We start from the raw sequence: 20,994 nt of genomic DNA, 5'->3' as shown, positions 1-20,994 counted from the left end.
GGCTAAACTTCCCCGCCTTTCCTTTTATTTGATTGGCTATAAAGCGAGGACGCCTCTAGCGATTCGAAGCCTCCATTGGCTGCCTCGGCGCCGCCCTGGCCCCGCCACAACATGGCGGCCGCGCGCTGCCTGGCGTGGCCGCTGTCATCCCTACGGAGATTGTGGCAGGTCCAGGGCTTGCCTCAAAGTTCGGCCACGGGCTTGTGCTCGCGAGTGAGGACTTATTCCCGCAACGCCCTCTATGATCTTCTGGGCGTCCCCACCACCGCCACGCAGGCACAGATCAAAGCGGCGTACTACCGGCAGAGCTTCCTCTACCATCCGGATCGCAATCCCGGGAGCACCGAGGCTGCCGAGCGCTTCACGCGCATCTCCGAAGCTTATCTGGTCTTGGGCAGTACCATCCTCCGTCGCAAGTATGACCGAGGTTTGCTCAGGGACCAGGACCTGCGCGGACCTGGTGTCAAGCCCTCTAAGACGCCGGTGGCCGATCCCACTCCTCCCCGCCCTCCTCCCTACACCCCTAGGGCTCACGGTTGCTTTCGGGCTTCTCAAGGCGACGGCCGCACTATGTTCGATTTTGACGCCTTCTACCAGGCGCACTATGGAGAACAGCTAGAGAGGGAGCGTCGTCTGCGCGCCCGGAGGGAAGCCCTTCGCAAAAAGCAGAAGGACCACGCCAGCAAGGGGCCCCGCTGGGACGATACCCGAGATGCCACTTTCTTTGTCATCCTTTTCCTTATCTTCATCTTTGTCGGCTTTCGTATTTAATCGGAGAAAAGGAGAGAAAGGGATCCAGCCCAAGAAACCTGCTTTTCTTGACCTTTGAACTATTGGTTTACGATTGAATTGACTTTCTCTTTTGACCCTTCTGACACCCTCCAGCCTGGCCAGTGATCAACACATCACTCTCCTTTGGTCCAGAAAAAGACGATTTTTCAGTGGCCAAGAAGTGGCCCCAGGATAGAGATTCCTTAAAACCACAAATTTAAGTGCTTTCCAGAATCTCCTGGGTGCCTGCTCATTTCTAGAAGTTGCCCTTCTGATGCCAACCCCCAGAACATTTCCAGTAGCCCTAAGCAAGATTTGCCCTGTCCCCTGCCATCTGTCTGTATAATAGGTGGTGCTTCCCCTGTAACCTCTGAACAGTGCAATACGACTGGTTGTCTGACGCCAAAAAGATAAAATTCTTGGGGGCTCTTGTGAAATTTGTTTTTCTGTGTTACCCCAAGTCACAGGTGAGACTTGATCAACGATCTAGTTGACACTGGGGATGTAACTCAGTGAGGGCATGCAAAAGGCATGGATTTAGTCCCCAACTTTATTGTCTTCCTGTGTCCCCCTTACCCACTAAGAAAAAGTTAGTGAAAGATTGCCAAATTTTTCCTCAGGTCAGTGCCACACCATTTCTGTCATGGGGGATGGAGAAAAATCAATCTTAAGGATGGGGAATACAGTCCTGTGTCCATGTCCATATCTATCTAGGGAGTGACCTTGGGGGAAAGTGCTATGTGAGCCTAACAGCAGAAGGAGATGATTTTTTCCTCCTAAGGTCAGTCCCTATTATTCCTGTTCTGTTCCACAGTGATGACGTAGGGTGGTATTACTGGGGCCAAGTTCATCTTGGGGGCAGTGTGCCTGTCCTTGGTCTTTTACTAGCCGCTTGCATTGCTAAGTGTGCAGCCTGTTAACTGTGACGAGACTTGGAGCTTGAATTCCTGAGTGTGGCCTGTGCATCTGCAGTGCTGATCATAAGCACCACCAGTCAGATCCCTCTAATGAGGCTATTGGATTGTGAGTAATTTCTGCCTAGAAGAAGCAGAAGGCTCACTGGTCAAGGTGAAGGTTAGGCCAGTAATACAGGGAGGCTGAGGCTGGGGGATTGTGACCAACCACATAGCAGGCCTGGCTTTAAAAGGATACAAAATGACACACAGGGGCCATGTGTAAAGCCAAGAGACTACAGACCCGCAGCAGAGTCTAGCTGTGGCTCAGTTGATAGGGCTCACCTTCAACGCACAAATCTCTGGGTTTCTCCCCCAGCACCACATAAACCAGGCACCATGATCTTGGCACATTTTGGAAACAATATCAACTATGTATCACAGACTGGCCTAGAACTTTCCATCCTCTGCCTCAGTCTCCTGAGTGCTGAGGCGTGGGCCACAGACCCACAGGGATATCGGAGGCTTTCGGGAGGATTGCCATAAAATAGTTCCCTTGGTAACATTGTATGCTTCCCAACTCCCAAGATTTTCCAGAGTTTTCTGGTCTCTCAAGAAGAGTAAACTTGGCAATGGACATAGGCTATTCCCCTACCCTGATGGTGGAGGGAGGGACCGTAGGAGTGCAAGCACATAGGAAGGCTGAGTGAACAGTGGGCATGAGGCTGAGTCAGGAAGAAAGGAGGTAACGGTGCTCACATCTGGGGATCTGTTCTTGCCAGACTGCTAAAATGGGCAAACTGAGTAAAATGCCTTTACTGATCACAGTGTTGATACAATTGATTTCCTTCCTTCCTAACTCCATCCCACGTTCCGGCAGGTCATCCACACGGTGCATCCTTGGCCTCTGTCACGGTCCCAGTATGATTCAAGACAGGACATGACAGCATTTATATAATCCCAGCCTGTGGCAAGCAGGCTGAGGCAGGAAGGTCTCCAGCTTAAGACCAGCCTAGGCTAAATAGTGAGATCCTGTCTCAAGAAAGGTAGGAGCTGGGCATGGTGCTCCACACTTGTCGTCCCAGTACTGGGAAAGCAGAAACAGGAGGATCCCCCACAAGTTAGTGGACCAGCGGGGTCTTCATAGTGAGTTTCAGGCCAGCTAGGGCTACGTAGTGAGGCCCTACTTCAAACAGAGAAAAGGGGGTGGGATGGGCCGATGAAGTGTCTCAGGGGTTAAGGAGTTTGTCCCTAAGCCTAACCTGAGATCTATCCCTGGGACCTACATGAGAGAAGGAGAAAACTTACTCCAGAAGTATTTCTCTAACCTCCATATATAAGCATAGTGCCAAGTATGTGTATACCCATGTGCATCCTCACACCTCGGACAAGACAAAATAAACAAATAATGTATATAAATGTAAAAAAAAAATGTCGTGTTTGACTCAGGAGATTCCCACAGCACCACGAGAATGGCCACAACACTCATTTTGGGAAATGAGAGGTTCTCCCTATGTGTCTCCTGGAAGGGCACCAGAACCCATGCAGAGAGAGAAGCAACAAGTCATGGGCCTCCCTCAGCCATTGTGTTGAGTGGGTGAGGGTGGAGAGAAGTGGGAGTGTTGCTCAGTGGGTAGAGTGCTTACAAAGCCCCGGGTTCCAGCTGCAGCACTGCATACACTGAGCTGGTGGCGCAGACCTGTAATCACAGCGCTCAGCGAAGGCAAGAGGGTCCGAAGTGCAAGGTCAGCCCAAGATAAAGAGTTCAAGGCCAGCCTCAGCTACGTAATAAATTAATTAAAATGAATTAACAACAGATTTGGACAGCTCTCAGTTGAGCTTCCCTGTGATGAAGTCACTCTTGCGTCTGCCTGTGGGTGACATCATAGGAAGCAACATGCCTCAGACCCCAGGCGGGTTAGCTCAGATCAATTTGCAGCTCAGGTAGTATGCTATAGAGCGTCTGCGTTGATGAGTAGTGCCCCCTCTGTTAAAACCACAGTGTTGGGGTTGGGGATTTAGCTCAGTGGTAGAGCACTTGCCTAGGAAGCACAAGGCCCTGGGTTCGGTCCCCAGCTCCGGAAAAAAAAAAAAAAAAAAAAAAATCCTTTAAAAAAAAAAAAAAAAAAAAAAAAACAACAAAAAAACAAAAAAACACAGTGTTAACTGGGAATGGGGTATGCATGAAGCTCTGGGTCCCATCTCTATCACGGCTCCAATGTGCCATTTGCAAATCCAGTACACAGCCTGGAAGGACCAGAAGTTCAAGGTCTTCTCTGGATGCAGTTGAATAAGCCTTTAACGCCAGCATTCAGGAGGCAAAGGCAGGTGGATCTCTGTGAATCTGAGGCCAGCCTGGTCTCTCAGAAATATAGCAACAACAGAAATTGAGGGTAGAATAGAATTTGGGCCTTGCAGAATGAATTTGGGCCTTGGAGGGAGCACCGTTCAGATACTAGCACTCATAACAAGTGGTCTGTGACTCTTTTTCTTTTCTTTTTTTTTTTTAAAGATTTATTATATATAAGTATACTGTAGCTGTAGTCAGATACACCAGAAGAAGGCATCAGATCCATTACAGATGGTTGTGAGCCACCATATGGTTGCTGGGATTTGAACTCAGCACCTCTGAAAGAGCAGTCAGTGCTCTTAACCACTGAGTCATCTCTCCAGCCCAGCCTGTGATTTGCTCCAAGAGATCCAACATCCTCTTCTAGTCTCTGTGGGTATTACACTCATATACATGGACATTGGACTTGTGCCCCCAACATGCACACACACAATTATAGTAAATCTTTAAAAAGATATAAAGTGGGGCTGGAGAGATGGCTCAGTGATTAAGAGCACTAACTGCTCTTCCAGAGGTCCTGAGTTCAATTCCCAGCAACCACATGGTGGCTCACAGCCATCTGTAATGGGATCCGATGCCCTCTTCTGGTGTGTCTGAAGACAGCAACAATGTGTACTCACATATATAAAATAAATAAAATCTTTAAAAAAAAAAAAAAGAGTGCAGCTCAGCATGATGGCACATGTCTTTAATTCCAGCCCTCAGGGGAAGGGACAGGTGGATCTCTGAGTTTGAGGCCAGCCTGGTCTGCAGAGCAAGTTCCAGGACAACCCGAGCTACATAAAGAAACTTGGTCTCAAAACAACAATGAAAAAGAAGGGGCTGGAGAGATGTCTCAGAGGTTGAGAGCACTGACTGTTCTTCTAGAGGTCCTTGGTTCAATTCCCAGCAGCCACGTGGTGGCTCACAACCATCTGTAATGGGATCCGATGCCCTCTTCTGGTGTGCAGACATATATGCAGGCAGAACACTGTGTACATAATAAATATGTCTAAAAAAAAAAAAAAGGAAAAAAAAATGAAGCCTTTGAGTCGGCTCAGGCCACACATGAAACAGTATCTCAAAACAGCCACATAAAAAAGAGGAAAGCAGAGAAGGGAGGGGGGGGGAGGAGGGAGGGAGGGGGGAGGGAGGGAGGAGGGGGAGGGAGGGAGGGAGGGAGGGAGGAGGGAGGAGGAGGCAGGAAGAAAACGCATGCATTACCCATAGAAACGGACCACTTGCATTACCTCGTCACTGTGCTGACCCTGCAGGGATCTGACTGTGATATAATAACTCACGCGTGGGCCAGCGAGGTGGCTCAACAGGTAAAGGTGCCTGACAACCTGAGATGATCCTGATCCCTTGGACCCACTGGAGAAAGAGAACCAACTCCCACAGGTTGTCCTCTGACAACTTGTGTGCATACATACATACATACACACACACACACACACACACACACACAAATAAACTTTTTAAAAGTACCCTCATTATGTAAAGAAAAATGAGGGCTGGAGAGATGGCTCAGCGGTTAAGAGCACCAACTGCTCTTCCAGAGGTCCTGAGTTCAATTCCCAGCAACCACATGGTGGCTCACAACCATCTGTAAAGAGATCCGTTGCCCTCTTCTGGTGTGTCTGAAGACAGCTACAGTGTACTTATATATAATAAATGAATAAATAAATCTTTAAAAAAAAAAAAAGAAAAATGAGTATAAATCTTTTTTTTTTTTTTGGAGCTGGGGACCGAACCCAGGGCCTTGCGCTTCCAAGGCAAGCGCTGTACCACTGAGCCAAATCCCCAACCCCAAGTATAAATCTTAATATATAACTTTTGAGGCAAGTTTCTCTGTACTTTTGGCTTTCCTAGAAGTAACTCTGTGGACCAGGCTGACCTGGAACTCACAAAGATGTGTGTGCCTCTGCCTCCTGATTGCTGGGATTAAAAGCAAGGGCCACCACCAACCAGCTTTAAGTCTTCACTTTTTTTTCACTGCTGGGGATTGAACCCAAGACTTACACATACTAGGCAAGTACTCTACCACTGAGCCACACCCCCAGCCCCTCACTGGGGGATTCTAGGCAGGGGCTCTACCACTGAGCCACGCCCCCAACCCCTCACTGGAGGATTCTAGGCAGGGGCTCTACCATTGAGCCACGCCCCCAGCCCCTCACTGGGGATTCTAGGCAGGGGCTCTACCATTGAGCCATGCCCCCAGCCCCTCACTGGGGATTCTAGGCAGGGGCTCTACCATTGAGCCATGCCCCCAGCCCCTCACTGGGTGATTCTGGGCAATGTCTATCCTAAATTTGTAGTTACTTAGAGTCCCAGGTCCTGAGTTTAAGTCACTTTAGTTAGGAGTCATTGATTGGTTTGTTATCATTTGTGGGGACATAGTATCTCTATGTAGCCCAGGCTGGCCTTGAGTTGTCGGTATTCCTTACAGGAACACTACAAGCTCTGACAACGGCAAGGGCTTAGCCAAATGCAGAAGTCTGTGGTACAGTCACACCAACTCTTCACTCAACCCGGAGGGTAAAACTAGAGTATAAAGTGGGATAAAACCACAGTTAGAGCAGATGTTGGAAAGCATCTATTTTTCTGTTCTTGGGTGATTTGGGGCAAGCTCTTAGCCAGAGCTTTGCAGAAACCATAGGCTGGCAGGCAACTGCTAGATTTGGTGAGCCTTGGTTGGCACATTGTTCACTTAGCAAGATATAGTGGCTCACACCTTTAATGTAAGCACTTGGAAGGCAGAGGCAAGTGGATCTCTGTGAATTCAAGGCCAACTTGCCCTACATAGTGTGATCCTATCGAGAAGGAGAGACAGAGACAGAGACAGAGACAGAGAGAGGTAGTGGTGGTGGGATAGTCTACTTAGTGACAGCATGTTTCCTACTTGAAAAATGAGGGACTCTGAGGAAAATGTATAGAAGTTGATTCCTAAAGAAAGCCATAGAAATGAGCCTTTCTGGGGCAGCAGCATCCCAGTGTCATCCCAGCACCATCCCAGTGTCATCCCAGCACCATCCCAGCATCATCCCAGCACCATCCCAGCACCATCCCAGCACCATCCCAGCAGCACCATCCCAGCATCATCCCAGCATCATCCCAGCACCATCCCAGCATCATCCCAGCACCATCCCAGCATCATCCCAGCACCATCCCAGCGCCATCCCAGCACCATCCCAGCACCATCCCAGCATCATCCCAGCACCATCCCAGCAGCATCCCAGCACCATCCCGGCATCATCCCCAGCACCATCCCGCACCATCCCAGCACCATCCCGCACCATCCGGCACCATCCCCAGCACCATCCCGCACCATCCCGCATCATCCCCAACACCATCCCGGCACCATCCCGGCACCATCCCAGCACCATCCCGGCACCATCCCGGCACCATCCCGGCACCATCCCGGCACCATCCCGGCACCATCCCGGCACCATCCCGGCACCATCCCGGCATCATCCCAGCATCATCCCCAGCACCATCCCAGCACCATCCCAGCATCATCCCAGCACCATCCCCAGCAGGATGGATCAGTGGGTAAAGTTGTTTTCACCAAGCCTGACAAACTAAGTTCAGTCTTCACTTACTGGGGAAATCTGATTCCAGCAAATTAGTGTACACTCACATGCACAGGAGCACACACACACACACACACACACACACACACACACACACACACACACACACCCCAGAGGCACGTAAATAAACAATAAATCTTCAACAAGCAAACAACAATGAAAACAACTTTCTACCTGAGCATCCACATTGTGAGCAGTCCAGAGACGTTGTTGTTGTTGTTGTTGTTGTTATTTTTCAAAACTAGATTGGGATGGAGAGGAGGTTCTGTGGTAGTTAAGAGCGCCTGCTGTGCATCCTCACAGAGTGGAGTTCAGATCTCTGTATCTAGGTAATGAGCCATTCGTTCCACAAACCTGTGACCCCAGCTCTGAGCTGGGCAGAGACATGAGGATTTCCAGGGCTTGATATCTGAGAAAATATGAGCCCCAAGTTCAGGGAGAGACCCTGCCTTAAAATGTTAGGTAGTAGGGGTCGGGGATTTAGCTCAGTGGTAGAGCGCTTGCCTAGCAAGCGCAAGGCCCTGGGTTCGGTCCCCAGCTCCGGAAAAAAAAAAGAAAGAAAAAAAGAAAATGCTAGGTAGAGAGTTGGGTAGTGGTGATGCTGTAGGCCTTTAATGCCAGCTCTCTGAAGGCAGAGGCGGGCGGATCTCTGAGTTCAAGACTAGCCTGGTCTACAGAGTGAGTTCCAGGACAGCCAGGGCTATACAGAGAAACCCTGTCTCAAAATACACCTGATGCCTTCTTATAGCCTCTGCAAGCTGAGAAGTACATCCTCCCAAACACGCACACACAGGAACACACACACACACACAGACACACACACACACACAGACACACACACACACACACACACACACACAGATTGAAAAACCCCCAAAACACTATGTTTACAAACCCAATCCCCAAGCCCTGCAAAACAAAACAAGCCAGGCAGTGGTGGCACAGCTTTAGTCCAAGCACTGCAGAGACAGAGGCAGTCCGATCTCTGTAAGTTCAAGGCCAGCCTGGTCTACAGCGTTGAGTTCCAGGCTGGCCAGGACCACACTGAGAAACTCTGTGTCCCAAAACCAGAGCCAAACCAAACCACCACCACCGAAACCCAACAGGGGCTTGCAAGATGGTTCAGTCGGTGGAAGCACTGGATGCCAAGGCTGACTTGATGGATGCCTTGTGTTTGATCCCCGAGATCCACACAGTGGAAGCAGAGAACTAACTTCCGTAAGCTGTTCTCTGACTGCAAAATGACATGTGGTCTCCCTTATAGATGAAATAAACACATGGAATTTAAAGATATTCAAATTCTCCAATTAAGAAACCAGTCATTCCTGGGGTTAGGGGTGTGTGTCATGGTGTCTGTCTGTCTGTCTGTCTTAGGTAGATTTCTACCCCTTGGCAATGGGGATGGAATGTAAGCCATCACAGATGCCAGACATTCATAAGTGGGACACACTTATGGCCCCTAGGGAAGACTTGCCTTTTGGCTCCCTCATGGAGAACCCTAGTTTTTCCTCGTTCACAAAAGGTCATCCCAGGGGCATCCTGGGTATGTTCATCCCTAGAACCCGGAGGCAGAACATTGAAAATAAGAATTCCGGGCTGGAGAGATGGCTCAGCGGTTAAGAGCACTGACTGCTTCTCCAGAGGTCCTGAGTTCAATTCCCAGCAACCACGTGGTGGCTCACAACCATCTGTAATGAGATCTGGTGCCCTCTTCTGGTCTGCAGTCACATATGCAGGCAGAATGCTGTACATAAAATAAATAAATAAATCTTTAAAAAAAAAAAAAAAGAATTCCCCGAGATCTTGAGAACATACTACTCCGTGTCTATTAGCAAGGGCATTGACTCTTTGATTTGTTTGGGCTTTTTGTTTTCTTTTGTTTTGTTCTGTTGAAGTTTGAGTCTGTCCTGAAACTCACTCTGTAGACCAGGCTGGCCTTAAACTCAGAGATCCACCTGCTTCTGCCTCCCGAGTGCTGGGATTAAAGGTGGGCGCCACCACATCTCACCTCACTGTGAGGCAACCTGAAGAACCCATCTGGTTCCTATGGTAACACGTATCCCTTCTTATGCCCTCTTTGGGTTGGGTCCTTTTGTTTTGTTTTGGAGACAGGATCTCTCTGTGTAGGCTTTGCTGTACTGAAACTCACTCTGTAGACCAGGCTGGCCTTGAATTCACAGAGATCTGCTTTCTTCTGCCTTCTGAGTGCTGGGAGGAAAGTCATGCACCACCCCTGCCCTTCAGGTCTTTTTTTATTTTGTTTTGAATTTTGAGACAGGGTTTCATGTAGCGCAGGCTGGCTTTAAACTTCCTATGGAGTCATGGATGACCTTGACCCTCCTGCCTCCATCCCTCACGCGCTGGGATTACAGATGTGCACTATCACCCCTGGTTTATGCAGTGTTGGGGATGCTAGGCAGGCATGCTACCAACTAAGCCACGCCCCAAGCTGCCTGGCTTCTTATCTGCCCTAAGGAAGGAAGCCTGAAGTCCGTCCCAGACACGAACCTTCTAGAAACTATTTCTCAAAGTCCTGATAATGGAAAAAGAGGTAGCCAGGCCCAGTCTTAGGCCTCCCTGTCTCTCCAAACACTCACTGTGTATCCTTGGCTGGCCTGGAACTCACGGAGATCCTCCTGCCTCTGCCTCAGTGCTGAGATCAAGGGCATGCACCAGCACCTCCTGCCTCTTCTCTTCTCTTCGGTTACATTCTCAGACAAAACTGCCTGGAATGTTGGTCTCACACGTCAAAGACAGCACTGAAGAGGCTGGGAAAATAACAAGGTCCAGTGGGGTTTCTCCAGTGGGCTCTCTTCCCTGCACCCTTCTGGGAACGGCCGGCTGAGCTTAAAGGCTCTGTTCCGGTCCAGCCAGGTGGTGGCGGTACACACCTTTGATCCCAGCCCTAGGGAAGCAGAAGCAAGCGGATCTCTTGTGCATTCTAGGCCCATCTCCTCTACAGCGAGTTCCAGGACAGTCAGAGCTACTCAGGGAAACCCTGTCTGGGGGAGGGGTGAGAGCGTCTCTGAGGTCTAGCAAATCCTTAAGCTCTCCTCACACATCAGCAGGGATCCCCACCTCCAGGAGCCCCCACATGGAGCCCACTTCTGGCCCCTAAGTTCTCCCCATTATTCTTGACTCCCTTGAAACAGTCCTTGGGGTATCCTGGGAACATACATTTTTCTATTTGCACACTCTTCTATTCTGGACAACTTAGTCCCTTTTTTTTTTTTTTCTTTTCTTTTTTTCGGAGCTGGGGACTGAACCCAGGGCCTTGCGGTTGCTGGGCAAGCGCTCTACCGCTGAGCTAAATCCCCAACCCTACATCGTGATTCTTAACAGTAGCAAAATTACAGTTGCCAAGTCTCAAAGTAAATACTTTGGGGTCACCACAGCACGAGGAACTTGTATTAAAGGGTCCCAGCGTTAGGAAAGTTGAGAACCACTGTTCTAGATGGTTCTTTAGTAATAAGGACAAGAGTGCACACCAGTTTCGTAAGCTTCAATAACACCCTCGTTAACTTGAGACAATGCCTCACTCTACAGCTCCGGGTAGCCTGGAACACATTACCCCAGGCTAGACCCAAATAAGGTAATCCTCCTGTCACGGGAATGCTGGGATTATGGGATTGCGCCACCCTACCTGGCTTCTATAGCCTTTTGAGAGCTTACCATCATATACAGGAGTCTCTGTGCCTCTTGGCCAAATTCCCTCTATTTAGATTTGACCTTGGCTGACCCAAGAATGTTGCTGTTGCAGATGGGGATCTCACCACGTATTTGGATTTAAATCCTTATGTTAACTTGGCTAGCTTTGAATGGGAATTTTTGGTGAGGGTGACCTTGAACTGCTGACCTTTCAGCCTCCACCCTAGGTACTACAAGTGTGAAGCAACAAGCCCGGTTTAGGGAGTGCTAGCGGTTTCCTGCATGCTACACAAGTACTCGTCCAACTCTGCTATGTTCCCAGCCCCGGGTCTTTGAACTTTTCAATCTTCCTGCTTCAGCCTGCCACGTTCTGGGGTCACAAAAATGCCCCTCTCCTCGACGTTCTGTTTGCCAGTCTTCTTGCCCTACATCCATCTGCCAAGCTGGCCACTTATGTCGCCCTAGTGGAAGACAATTGTCTGCATTCCTAACAGAAACCCTCCATCAACCCCTGTCGGTGGAGGCTGTGGTTTGGCCTCCACCAGGCCAGAGAGGGCGGTGCCATCCTGATCCAGCCGACAAGCAATCCTGGAATAGAAGATGCAAGCCAGGTGGAGCAACCGGAGACCGGAGACATGGCGTAGGCAGTCACTTCCGGCCATGCTGGAAAGTAAGGCTTAGGACAGTCTCAGGAGCAGGAAACCAAGCAGCTTCTCTCAGGAGGCTGCGGTTGGGCCTTGCAGGTCAGTGGAACCTTGGATGGGCAGGGAAAAGAAGGGCATCTCTGTCGGAGGAAGCGCCACAGCAGAAGGCTTGGAGGCTGGCTGAGGGAGCAGAGAGGAGGCGGGGCATCATCACCGTCATCCATCAGCACATTTATTGACAGCCCCTAGGAGGCGGGGCTGGGGACAGAACATACAAAGACAAGGACCTGCCCTCAAAAAGGTTCCATTCTAAGGAGACAGGGACAGAAAAATACAGAATGGTCTTTCCTGGGGTGGCAGGCTCTCACCTGTGCAGGTCAAGAAGCCTCTGTCCTACCTTGCCCCAGGGCCAGCTGCAAGGCCATTGGGGGTGTCCCTGGGCCCGCAGCTGGGGCATGACCACCCGGCTCCTAGGCGGAGGGCCCTCAAACTGCAGGAAGGGTTCGTTAGCTCAGGATATGAGGAGAACAATCCAGTAAGCCTTGGCGGTTGTTCGAGCCCAGTAGTGTGGCAGGGTGCAACAGGCCCCCAAGCAAGACTCCCCTGGAGGAAGCAGGACCCCATAAAGTTCTTTTTCATTTGAGGACCTGGCTTGGCACCCTGGAGGCCCCAGCCGGGGAGACGAAAAAATAAAATAAAAAGGCAGAGTTTCCTTGGTGACCGAAGTCCAGCACCCTGCCCACCCCACCCCCAGCCCTCTACGGGCCTCTTCGGGGAGCCCCTCTTCCCCAGCTCAGCCTCCAGGGCCCTGGGCCTGCCTGAGGCTAGGGGGAGGGGCCTGCCCCTCCCCCCACCCAGGCAGTGGGGGAGGAGGAGGAGCCATGAATCAAGTTTGTCTGGACCCCCGCTGGGAGGGCGCACCCTGGCTCCTACCGATGAGGGGGTTCAGGCTGAGAGGGTCGAGGGCTCAGCAAAGGGGCTGGGCCAAAAGGGCACCCGGGGGAGCCCTTCACTGGGGGCACTGGGCGGGAGTCCAAGGGGGGCAGGCTCCGGGGTACTGCTGGAGGTGGTCCCCGGGCGGCCCCAGTGGGCAGGACGGCAGCAGCAGGGAAGGGTTTGGGGGGATCCATGGCGGTGGCGGCAGCAGCAGCAGCAGCAGCAGTGGTGGGGGCCGGCTGGGCAGAGCGCTCTCGACGCCTCAGCACTTCCTGTAGTTTCTCTGCCTGTGTCCGCCTCAGGTGGGCCAGGGCACGGCCCCTCTGGAAGGCTGGCAGGAAGGCCTCCAGACTCTGTTCCCCCAGCAGCAGCTGCTCCATCTGGACCTGGGTAGCGTCCAGGAGGGAAAGGGAGAGTTGGGGAGGCAATCTGATCAGAGCCTGACTCCTTCTTCCCCACGGTGACCAGCCAGCAGAGGCCCTGAGCTTCAAACCTGGCCCAGCCTCTGGGTTACCCAGACTGGACAGATGTCTGCTTTATTTCCGCAATGAGGGCTGTCCCGTACCCTTCAACACACTTTAGTATCTGTTCCCAACCCAGCCCAGAGAAATGGGCCTTACACTCTGCCGACCCTGCCCTCCAATGTCAGTAGACACCCTAGGACATCAAAGTCTGCTGTCCCGGGCTGAGTCCAGAAAGTTCTGTAGGTAATCATGGAGGGCTTCTCGGAGAAGATCCCAATGAGACAAGATGGTTTCCCTCCCTGTTCACCTGGGCCCAGCCACCTCTGCCCCTCACCTCAGCCTCCTGCTCAGCCTCCTCCAGCTCAGCCTGCAGCCAGCCCAGCGCACATTGGGGGCTCCAGCGATGCATGCTCTTCTCTGAGGACCACAGGGGGGACAGACAGGGACTCTGACTCTCCCATTGACTGCAGGTGACTCTACAGTTCCCAGCTCTGTGGCCTCCAAATCCTCAACTGGCTTTGTTTTCTTTTGTTTGAGGCAGGGTCTCATGGAGCCTCTAACTTGGAACTCACTGTATAGCCTAGGCTAGCCAGCGTAGCCTAGGCTATGCTTGAACTCCTGATCCTCCAGGCTCTAGACCTCAAAGTGCTGAGATTAGAGGCATGGGCAAACAAGTTCAGGTTATTTTTTGTTTACTATGCTGTTGTTTCTCCTTCTTAAAAAAAAAAAAAAGAATTTAGTTTTAATTATATGTATGTGTCTGTGTATGGGTGTGAGAACTTGTGTGCAGATTCCTGAAGAGGCCAGAGGTTGTCAGACCCAACCTGGAGTTGGAGTCCGTGAACTGACCAACACGGGTGCTAGAAACCAAACTCCTATCCTTTCTAACAACTGAGCCATCTCTCCAGCCGCAGCTGCCGCCATCGCCATCGCCATCGCCATCGCCATCATCATCATCATCATCATCATCATCATCATCATCATCATCATCAGAGATAGGTCTTACTGTGTAGCCCAGGCTAGCCTACCAAATGTGGTTATTTTTGCCCCAGCCTCCTGAGTGCTGGGATTACAAGCACGTGCCACCATACCTGACTCAGGATGTTCAATAACATGGGCACTGCTGAGTGTCTGTGGACAGATGGCCCCCTCACATTGAGGTTACCACCACCCAACCCATTAGTTAGGCCAGACATGAGGCGGTCCTACATCTCAGAATGAAAACTAAAGTGTTCTGACTCTGACCACGGGGGCACTCCAAGCTTCGAGTTTCTTTCTGGTTTTTCTTTTTCTTTTTTTAATTTTTATTTCACATGTGTCTGTTTCACCTGCATGTATGTATATATGTATATACGTATGTATGTATGTATGTATGTATGTATGTATGTATGTGTACAATGTGAGTGCCTGGTGCCCATGGAGATATCCAGAGATATCACTGGATTCCATGGAACTGGAATTACAGGCAGTTGTGAGCCACCATGTGGGTACTGGGAATCAAACCCAGGACCTCTGGAAGAGTAGCCAGTGCTCTTAACTTCTAAGCCATCTCTCCAGTCCCATTTCTCGTTTTCTGTTTTGATGTTGGTTTTTTTTTTTTCTTAATATGCGTATTTTCATTTTATTTGCATTGCTGTTTTGCTGCATGTGTGTCTATGTGCAGGTGTCAGATCCTGGCGTTCCAAACAGTTGTGAGCTGCTCTATGGGTCCGGGGATTTGAACCCGTGTCCTCAGGAGGCACAGTCAGTGCCTTCAAATGCTGAGCCACCTTTCCAGCCCCTTGATGTTGTTGTTTACTGTTTTAAATTACACTTTTATTTATGTTCTTGTGTGTATATGGGTGGGCATACGCATACCACTGAATAGCCGTAGAGGTCAGAGGTCAGTTTCTAGGAGCTGGTTTTCTCCTTCTACCTTGTAGGTCCTAGGAATCAAACTCAAGCTTGCCACCTAGTGTAAAGACACTCAATGAACCATCTTGTCAGCCTTCATGAGATTTTGTTGTTGGTTTTTGTTTTTGTTTTTTAGGTAGGGGCTTAGGTAGCCCAGGCTGGTCTCAAACTCACTCTAGCCAAGTTTGGCCTTGAACTACTGATCCTCAGGGCCTGCCTCCCACACGGTGGGATTATATGCATATGTCACCATGCCCGGCTTGCATCTCCGTCCTTCTACTGCCCAGAACCTCCATCAGGCCTCTTCAACACAACTGTTTGTTTTGGTTTTGTATTTGAGGCAGGGTCTCCCCTCCAGAGACAGAGCAATCTGATCAAGCACTCACTACCTAACCTAGGGCTGGTCTTGAAGTTTTGTGATCCTCCTGCCTCTGCCTCCCAAGCACTGGGATCACAGGCAATGGGGGACCCAGCCCAGTTTTTCAAGCCTGCTCCTCCATAGATCAACGACCTCACTTTTCCAGAAGGCTAAAACCAACTCCCTTTACACTCTGTCCAGCAGTGGGTGTGTCCCGGCCCCACCCATAAGAACCTGGCACAAATCAAGGCCAACCCCACCCCAAGCAGGTCTCCTGGGCCGCCCCTCACCCAGTCTCTGCAGCTTGTCTGCGCAGTTCTCGGCCACCTCTCGAAGCTCTTGGTACTTGATGGCCAGGGCTGTCCGGCCCATCTCCAGGCGAGGACGCAAGGCCAGATTCTCCTTGGCCAGCGCGTAGTTAGAGGCCAAGCACGCATCCCGCTCCAGCTGCAGACCCTGGAACTGCCGGTGAAGGAGAGCTAAGAGGCCTGGGCTCCGAGTGCCCAGGGTCACCTGAAGTCCACCCTTGCACAACACCCGCCAGCCAAGGATCTGGCCCAAGGCACCTGGGAGCCCCCGCCCTGCAAGGGTGATGGGACCAACAGGTGGAGGGAGCAGGCTTCGCCCCACATCTTTCCTTAGGGCCCCAGTTTCTACTACAATTAAAAACAAAACAAAACATAAACAAAACAAAAACAAAACAAAAACCGGCCTATCTCACCGAGCTGTTGTGAGACTTAAGTGAACCAAACTATGAAGGCCTCTACAAATGTTAGTTAATTTTTAATTTTTCAATTAATATGTCTGCTTAGGTCCCGGAGGGCCACCCCCTCCCTCCTCTGTCCCATTTTCCACGCTTGGTCAGTTTGCCTCTCACACCAGGCCTTTGTCTCGCTTCCTCCTCAGGTGTTTGTGTGGAAAACATCCCCACCCCCTGTTCTGACTCTTGGGGGAGTGATGTTTTCACCCTGTACCTTCCCAGCAACCCCCACTCAGGTCACCCTCTCATCTCTTCCACCCCCTCGTTGGCCCTCTAGTGGACCCCCACACGCCCCCGCGAATACAATACACACCCCCTTTGCTTCTGTGGTCCCCTGCACCTGCTCGATGCTCACCTAGCAGAAGGCAGCACTGGGGCCCTAGAGAAGGCTTTTTGAGCCTTGTTTCTAGGAGGGCCAAGCCTAGCTCCCCGCCCCTGGAGAATGCGCTCCCCTCCATCTGTCCCCTGATCCATGCACATGCCCCTCCTCGTCTGGCTCCTTCTAACATACACTTTCTCTTTCTGTACCCCCCTCCCAACAGACAACCAGCCCGGGCCTATGTCTCCCATGAAATATACAACTTTCTCTTATGGTGGCCTACGGAATACAAGCCTCTGTATTCAAAGACCCATACCCAATGGCAGACACAAAGCCCCCTCCCCATTTAATGCATTACCCCCACCCCTTTTTCCAGGTAGCCTCCCCACCCCAGGTGTCAAGCAGGCCTTCAGCTCTCCCCCGAGCAAGGCGCCTCCCCTTTCTGGCCCTATTGAACGTGGGTGTGCTGAGCCAGGGCCCCCCACAACACAGCTCACCCTCCACCTCCCGCCCCCCAGAACACACCTCCCCGGAGCATCCTCGGGAGGGCACGCCTCGCGGCCATCCAGGGTGCACGGTGCATCCCAGGCGCCCCCCCTCCGCACCACTCGCCCCAGGCTGGATCGGGGCGCCCCTCATCCCCCGGGGGCGGCTCCGCGGGGCCCACTCGGACGTGCCAGGCTCCCATGATCTCGAGGCCTGGCAGCTCCAGGGGGGTGGCCTCCGCTGGCTGGGTCTCCGGGTCCCCGCAGGCCGCAGCCCGACCTCTCCATCCCCCCCACACCCTCCTCCTGCCCGCGCCCCCCGCGTTACCTTCCTGCTGAGCCGCACGATCCGGTCCAGCTTGGGCTCATCTTGAAGCAGATCCCGGAGCTGCCCGGTGCTGAGGATCCCAAAGCGCCCCGGGCTGCCGGGCTCCGGCCCCGCCCGCGCCGCCCGGGCCCGGTACATACCGCCCGCCCGCGCCCCCAGCTCGGCTGCTGGCTCGGCCCGATCGGCCCCGCTCCGCCCCGGCTCCGCTCCGGCTCCGCTCCGGGCTCCGGGCTCCGGCTCCAGCTCTAGCTCCGGCCGCGCGCTGCGCTGTCCGCGTTCCGCCACCAGGGGGCGCCTTGACTGCTCTTAAAGGGGCCGCCGCCGCGGCTGGCCAGACTGGGGGTGGGGCAGGTAGGGGGGCGGGCCGCACCCGGAGGTCTCCCGCTGGGGTGCTCCGGAGCTACAGCAAACCTGTCGCTCATCGCGGGCTCTCTCAAGAAATCTACCCTCCCACTTACGTCTGCAAATCCAAACCGTCCTCTCATCTCGCCCCTTCATCCTGCCACGCTTCACCGCGAACCCTCCCACCCCAGGCGCCTACAGTTTGCAAGGCTCTTTCACGTCTCTCCTCTGGATACCTACAGCTTTCTGAGTTGGGCTGGGCGCCAAAGCCCCTGTGTGGTTGCTAACTTGGAGGCGTCATTCATCGCCTCCGTGCCTCAGTGTTTTTCATCTGTGAAATGGGGGAGTCGACGCACCATGAGCGTTGAGATAGTGAATACTGAGTACCTTTGGTGGAGGGCAGGTGAATATGTTCTAACTTCCTGAGTTTCTGTTGCTTTAGAGATACTGAGGCGTCACAGCGTGCTAGTGCCACTTGGCTGTAGCCTGTGCGTTTGCCTAGCCTAAGCAACGCCCTATATTCCAACGCCAACACCACCAAGAAAATAAATGAATAAAAGGTAACTTACAAAATAAAATAGATTTTGAAACCTCGAAGATGACATCACCTTCCTAAAGTACCATTACTCTGATTGACAATCCTTGTTCCTTTTAGTGCGACAGGTCCACAGAGCACAATGGCTGAGTCACAACCTAGGGGGGCACTTCAAGGAGTTCTCAGGCTGAGGCAGAATTTCAGCCCGACATTTAGTGTAAAACAGATCAGCAGAGGCAGGCATGGTGTAACCCCCCACTACCATGGCTGAGGCAGGGGGATTATCTAGATTTTGATGCCAGGTTCTGTCCCCAAAATTAGGATAGCAGGAGCAAGGGAGGTAACTCAGCTGTGAGGTGCTTGTCATACAGGAAGGAGGATCTGAGTTCAAGTCCTAGAACACAGGTAAGAAGCCAGACATGGCTGGGAGGTGGCAGTCCACGCCTTTAATCCCAGGACTCAGTATGCAGAGGCAGGTGGATCTGAGTTCAAGGCCAGTCTGGTTTGTAGAGTGAGTTCCAGAACAGCCAGGGCTGCACATCGAAACCCTGTCCTGGAAAAACAGAACAACACCAACCAACCAACCAACCAACCAACCAACCAACCAACCAACCAACCAACCAATAGACATGGTTATTTGGGTTCCTACTCACAGAGCCGCAGAGGTAGCTGGATTCCTGGGACTCAATGGTCAGCCAGCCTCGCCCGATCAGCGAGGTCCAAGTCCCATCTAAAAACAAACCAACAAACAAAAGAAGTTATGACAGCTAGGTGTTGACCTCTGTTTCCCATGCACACCCATGCGTGCAACGTGCAATGTGAATGTGTTCCCTGTATGTTGTATGTGTACACACACACACATACACACACACACACACACACACACGCGCACAATGATAGCACATGACTGGTTCCAGCCAATCAGAAAGACTTATCTGAGAAGGTGACAACTGAATGGGATTTCATAGGCTGAATAGGAGTTCTGGAGAAGACCTTAAGCCAAGGCATAGGGACCAAAAGTGCTCACAAGGCTGCCCCTAATCCAGTTCCATCCTCCTGCCTAGGCTCCCAAGTGTTAAGGTTTCAGGTGCCCATCTCCACATCTGCTCTACTCTAACTTAGCCATAACTAAGATCCACTTACATGAAAGGCCCCCACCTTTGGAAGCCATCTCCACCTCCCCAGCCCGGTCTCCTATGTAGCCTTTTCTTGTGAGTTCACATTCTGTTCTCCTAGCATTATCAACAGTCCATCTCTGAGCACCCTGCTGACCTCCCCTATTTCAGGGAGCTTTTAAAGGAATTCCTGTCTGGCTCTCCCTTGGCCCCTCCTTTCTGGGCTAGCAACATTCCTCCTCCTTAGCCCTAAGGAAGATGGCAGGGAGATTCCTGCCTCTCTGTTTATTTAGCCCCCAAGCCTCACATAAGTGCTATCTGTAAGATAACCCTCTCCCCGCCTTCCCCCAAGTCCCAAAGACTGAAGAGATTGCTTGGCTGTTAAGAGCATTTGCTATCCTTGCAGAGAAACCAGTGTTTGGGTCCCAGAATCCACATGGTGGCTCATAGCTGCCTGTAATTTCAGTTCCAGGGGATCTAATGCCCTCTCCTAACTTCCTCTGACACTTGCATCCATGTGACACACACACACACACACACACACACACACACACTATACACATGCATGCGCACGCACAGAGAGAGAAAGAGAGAGAGAGAGAGAGAGAGAGAGAGAGAGAGAGAGAGAGAGAGAGAGAGAGAAAGGAGATAAGCCTTCTTTGTTTTGAGACAAAGTTTACTGTGTAGCCCTGGCTGGCCTGCAATTCACTCTGTAGACCAGGGTGGCTCAGATCTCACAGAGATCGGCTTGTATCTGCCTCCTGAGTGCTGGGGTTAAAGGCGTGCACCACCTTTCTAGAGCTCCATAGTTTATCCCAGAAAGATGCCTCTGTTTATCCCGACCCGTTTCTCAGGATGCCCTTTGTCCCAATGCCCTCTGGTTTCCAGGAAGAGTGACCTGTCTTCATGCAGAGGTCAACCCAGATACTGTGTTGATCTGAGGCTTACCTCAGCTCTCACCTCTGAGGTGATGGGCTAGTTCCTTTGTCTGTTCCTGATGTCTTCTGTCTTGTTCACCTTAGTTTCTACTTTAGCTGACTCCTTTTTATCCCTGCCCTATCCCCACTTCTTAAATTTTCTTTGAGATAATAGGAACAGAGGACTCACCCATACAAAGCAAGAGCTTTACCTGTTGAGCCACACCCCCAGTCCCTCACTGGGGGATTCTAGGCAGGGGCTCTACCACTGAGCCACGCCCCAGCCCCTCACTGGGGGATTCTAGGCAGGGGCTCTACCACTGAGCCATGCCCCCAGCCCCTCACTGGGGGATTCTAGGCAGGGGCTCTACCACTGAGTCACACTCCAGCCCCTCCCTGGGGGATTCTAGGCAGGGGCTCTACCACTGAGTCACACCCCAGCCCCTCCCTGGGGGATTCTAGGCAGGGGCTGTACCACTGAGTTAGATTTCAGTCTTAATTTTTTGTTTTATCCTCTACATAGGATTTCATCACATTGCCAAAGCTTGCCACTATCCTGTGACCTTGACCTCTGAACAGGTGTGGGCTACCACGTCCCACTCCACAAGTTTTATACTTGTTTGTGAATTATTTTCGAGCAAAGGAAATGTAGATTAAAATGTGG

The 20,994-nt window shown here is 51.7% G+C and overlaps 2 protein-coding genes across 2 annotated transcripts; one reads left to right on the top strand and one right to left on the bottom strand.

Annotated features, from left to right (window-relative positions):
- The first annotated feature begins 63 nt into the window (after nucleotides 1–63).
- Dnajc30 (DnaJ heat shock protein family (Hsp40) member C30) lies at nucleotides 64–2,491 on the top strand. The gene has a single exon (XM_032886677.1). The coding sequence runs from the start codon at nucleotides 112–114 to the stop codon at nucleotides 769–771; it is 660 nt and encodes a 219-aa protein (XP_032742568.1). The 5' UTR covers nucleotides 64–111; the 3' UTR covers nucleotides 772–2,491.
- A 9,597-nt stretch (nucleotides 2,492–12,088) lies between these two features.
- Vps37d (VPS37D subunit of ESCRT-I) lies at nucleotides 12,089–17,609 on the bottom strand. The gene is made up of 4 exons (XM_032887023.1): nucleotides 17,422–17,609; nucleotides 15,820–15,991; nucleotides 13,613–13,695; nucleotides 12,089–13,200 (listed from the first exon to the last, which is right to left on the bottom strand). The coding sequence occupies exons 1-4, from the start codon at nucleotides 17,557–17,559 to the stop codon at nucleotides 12,808–12,810; spliced, it is 786 nt and encodes a 261-aa protein (XP_032742914.1). The 5' UTR covers nucleotides 17,560–17,609; the 3' UTR covers nucleotides 12,089–12,807.
- Nucleotides 17,610–20,994: the final 3,385 nt, after the last annotated feature.

The sequence above is a fragment of the Rattus rattus genome, chromosome 16, assembly GCF_011064425.1.
Source record: "Rattus rattus isolate New Zealand chromosome 16, Rrattus_CSIRO_v1, whole genome shotgun sequence".
Taxonomy (NCBI): domain Eukaryota; kingdom Metazoa; phylum Chordata; class Mammalia; order Rodentia; family Muridae; genus Rattus; species Rattus rattus.
The sequence above is the reverse complement of the archived record's forward strand: the minus strand, read 5'-3'. Positions and strand labels throughout refer to the sequence as shown.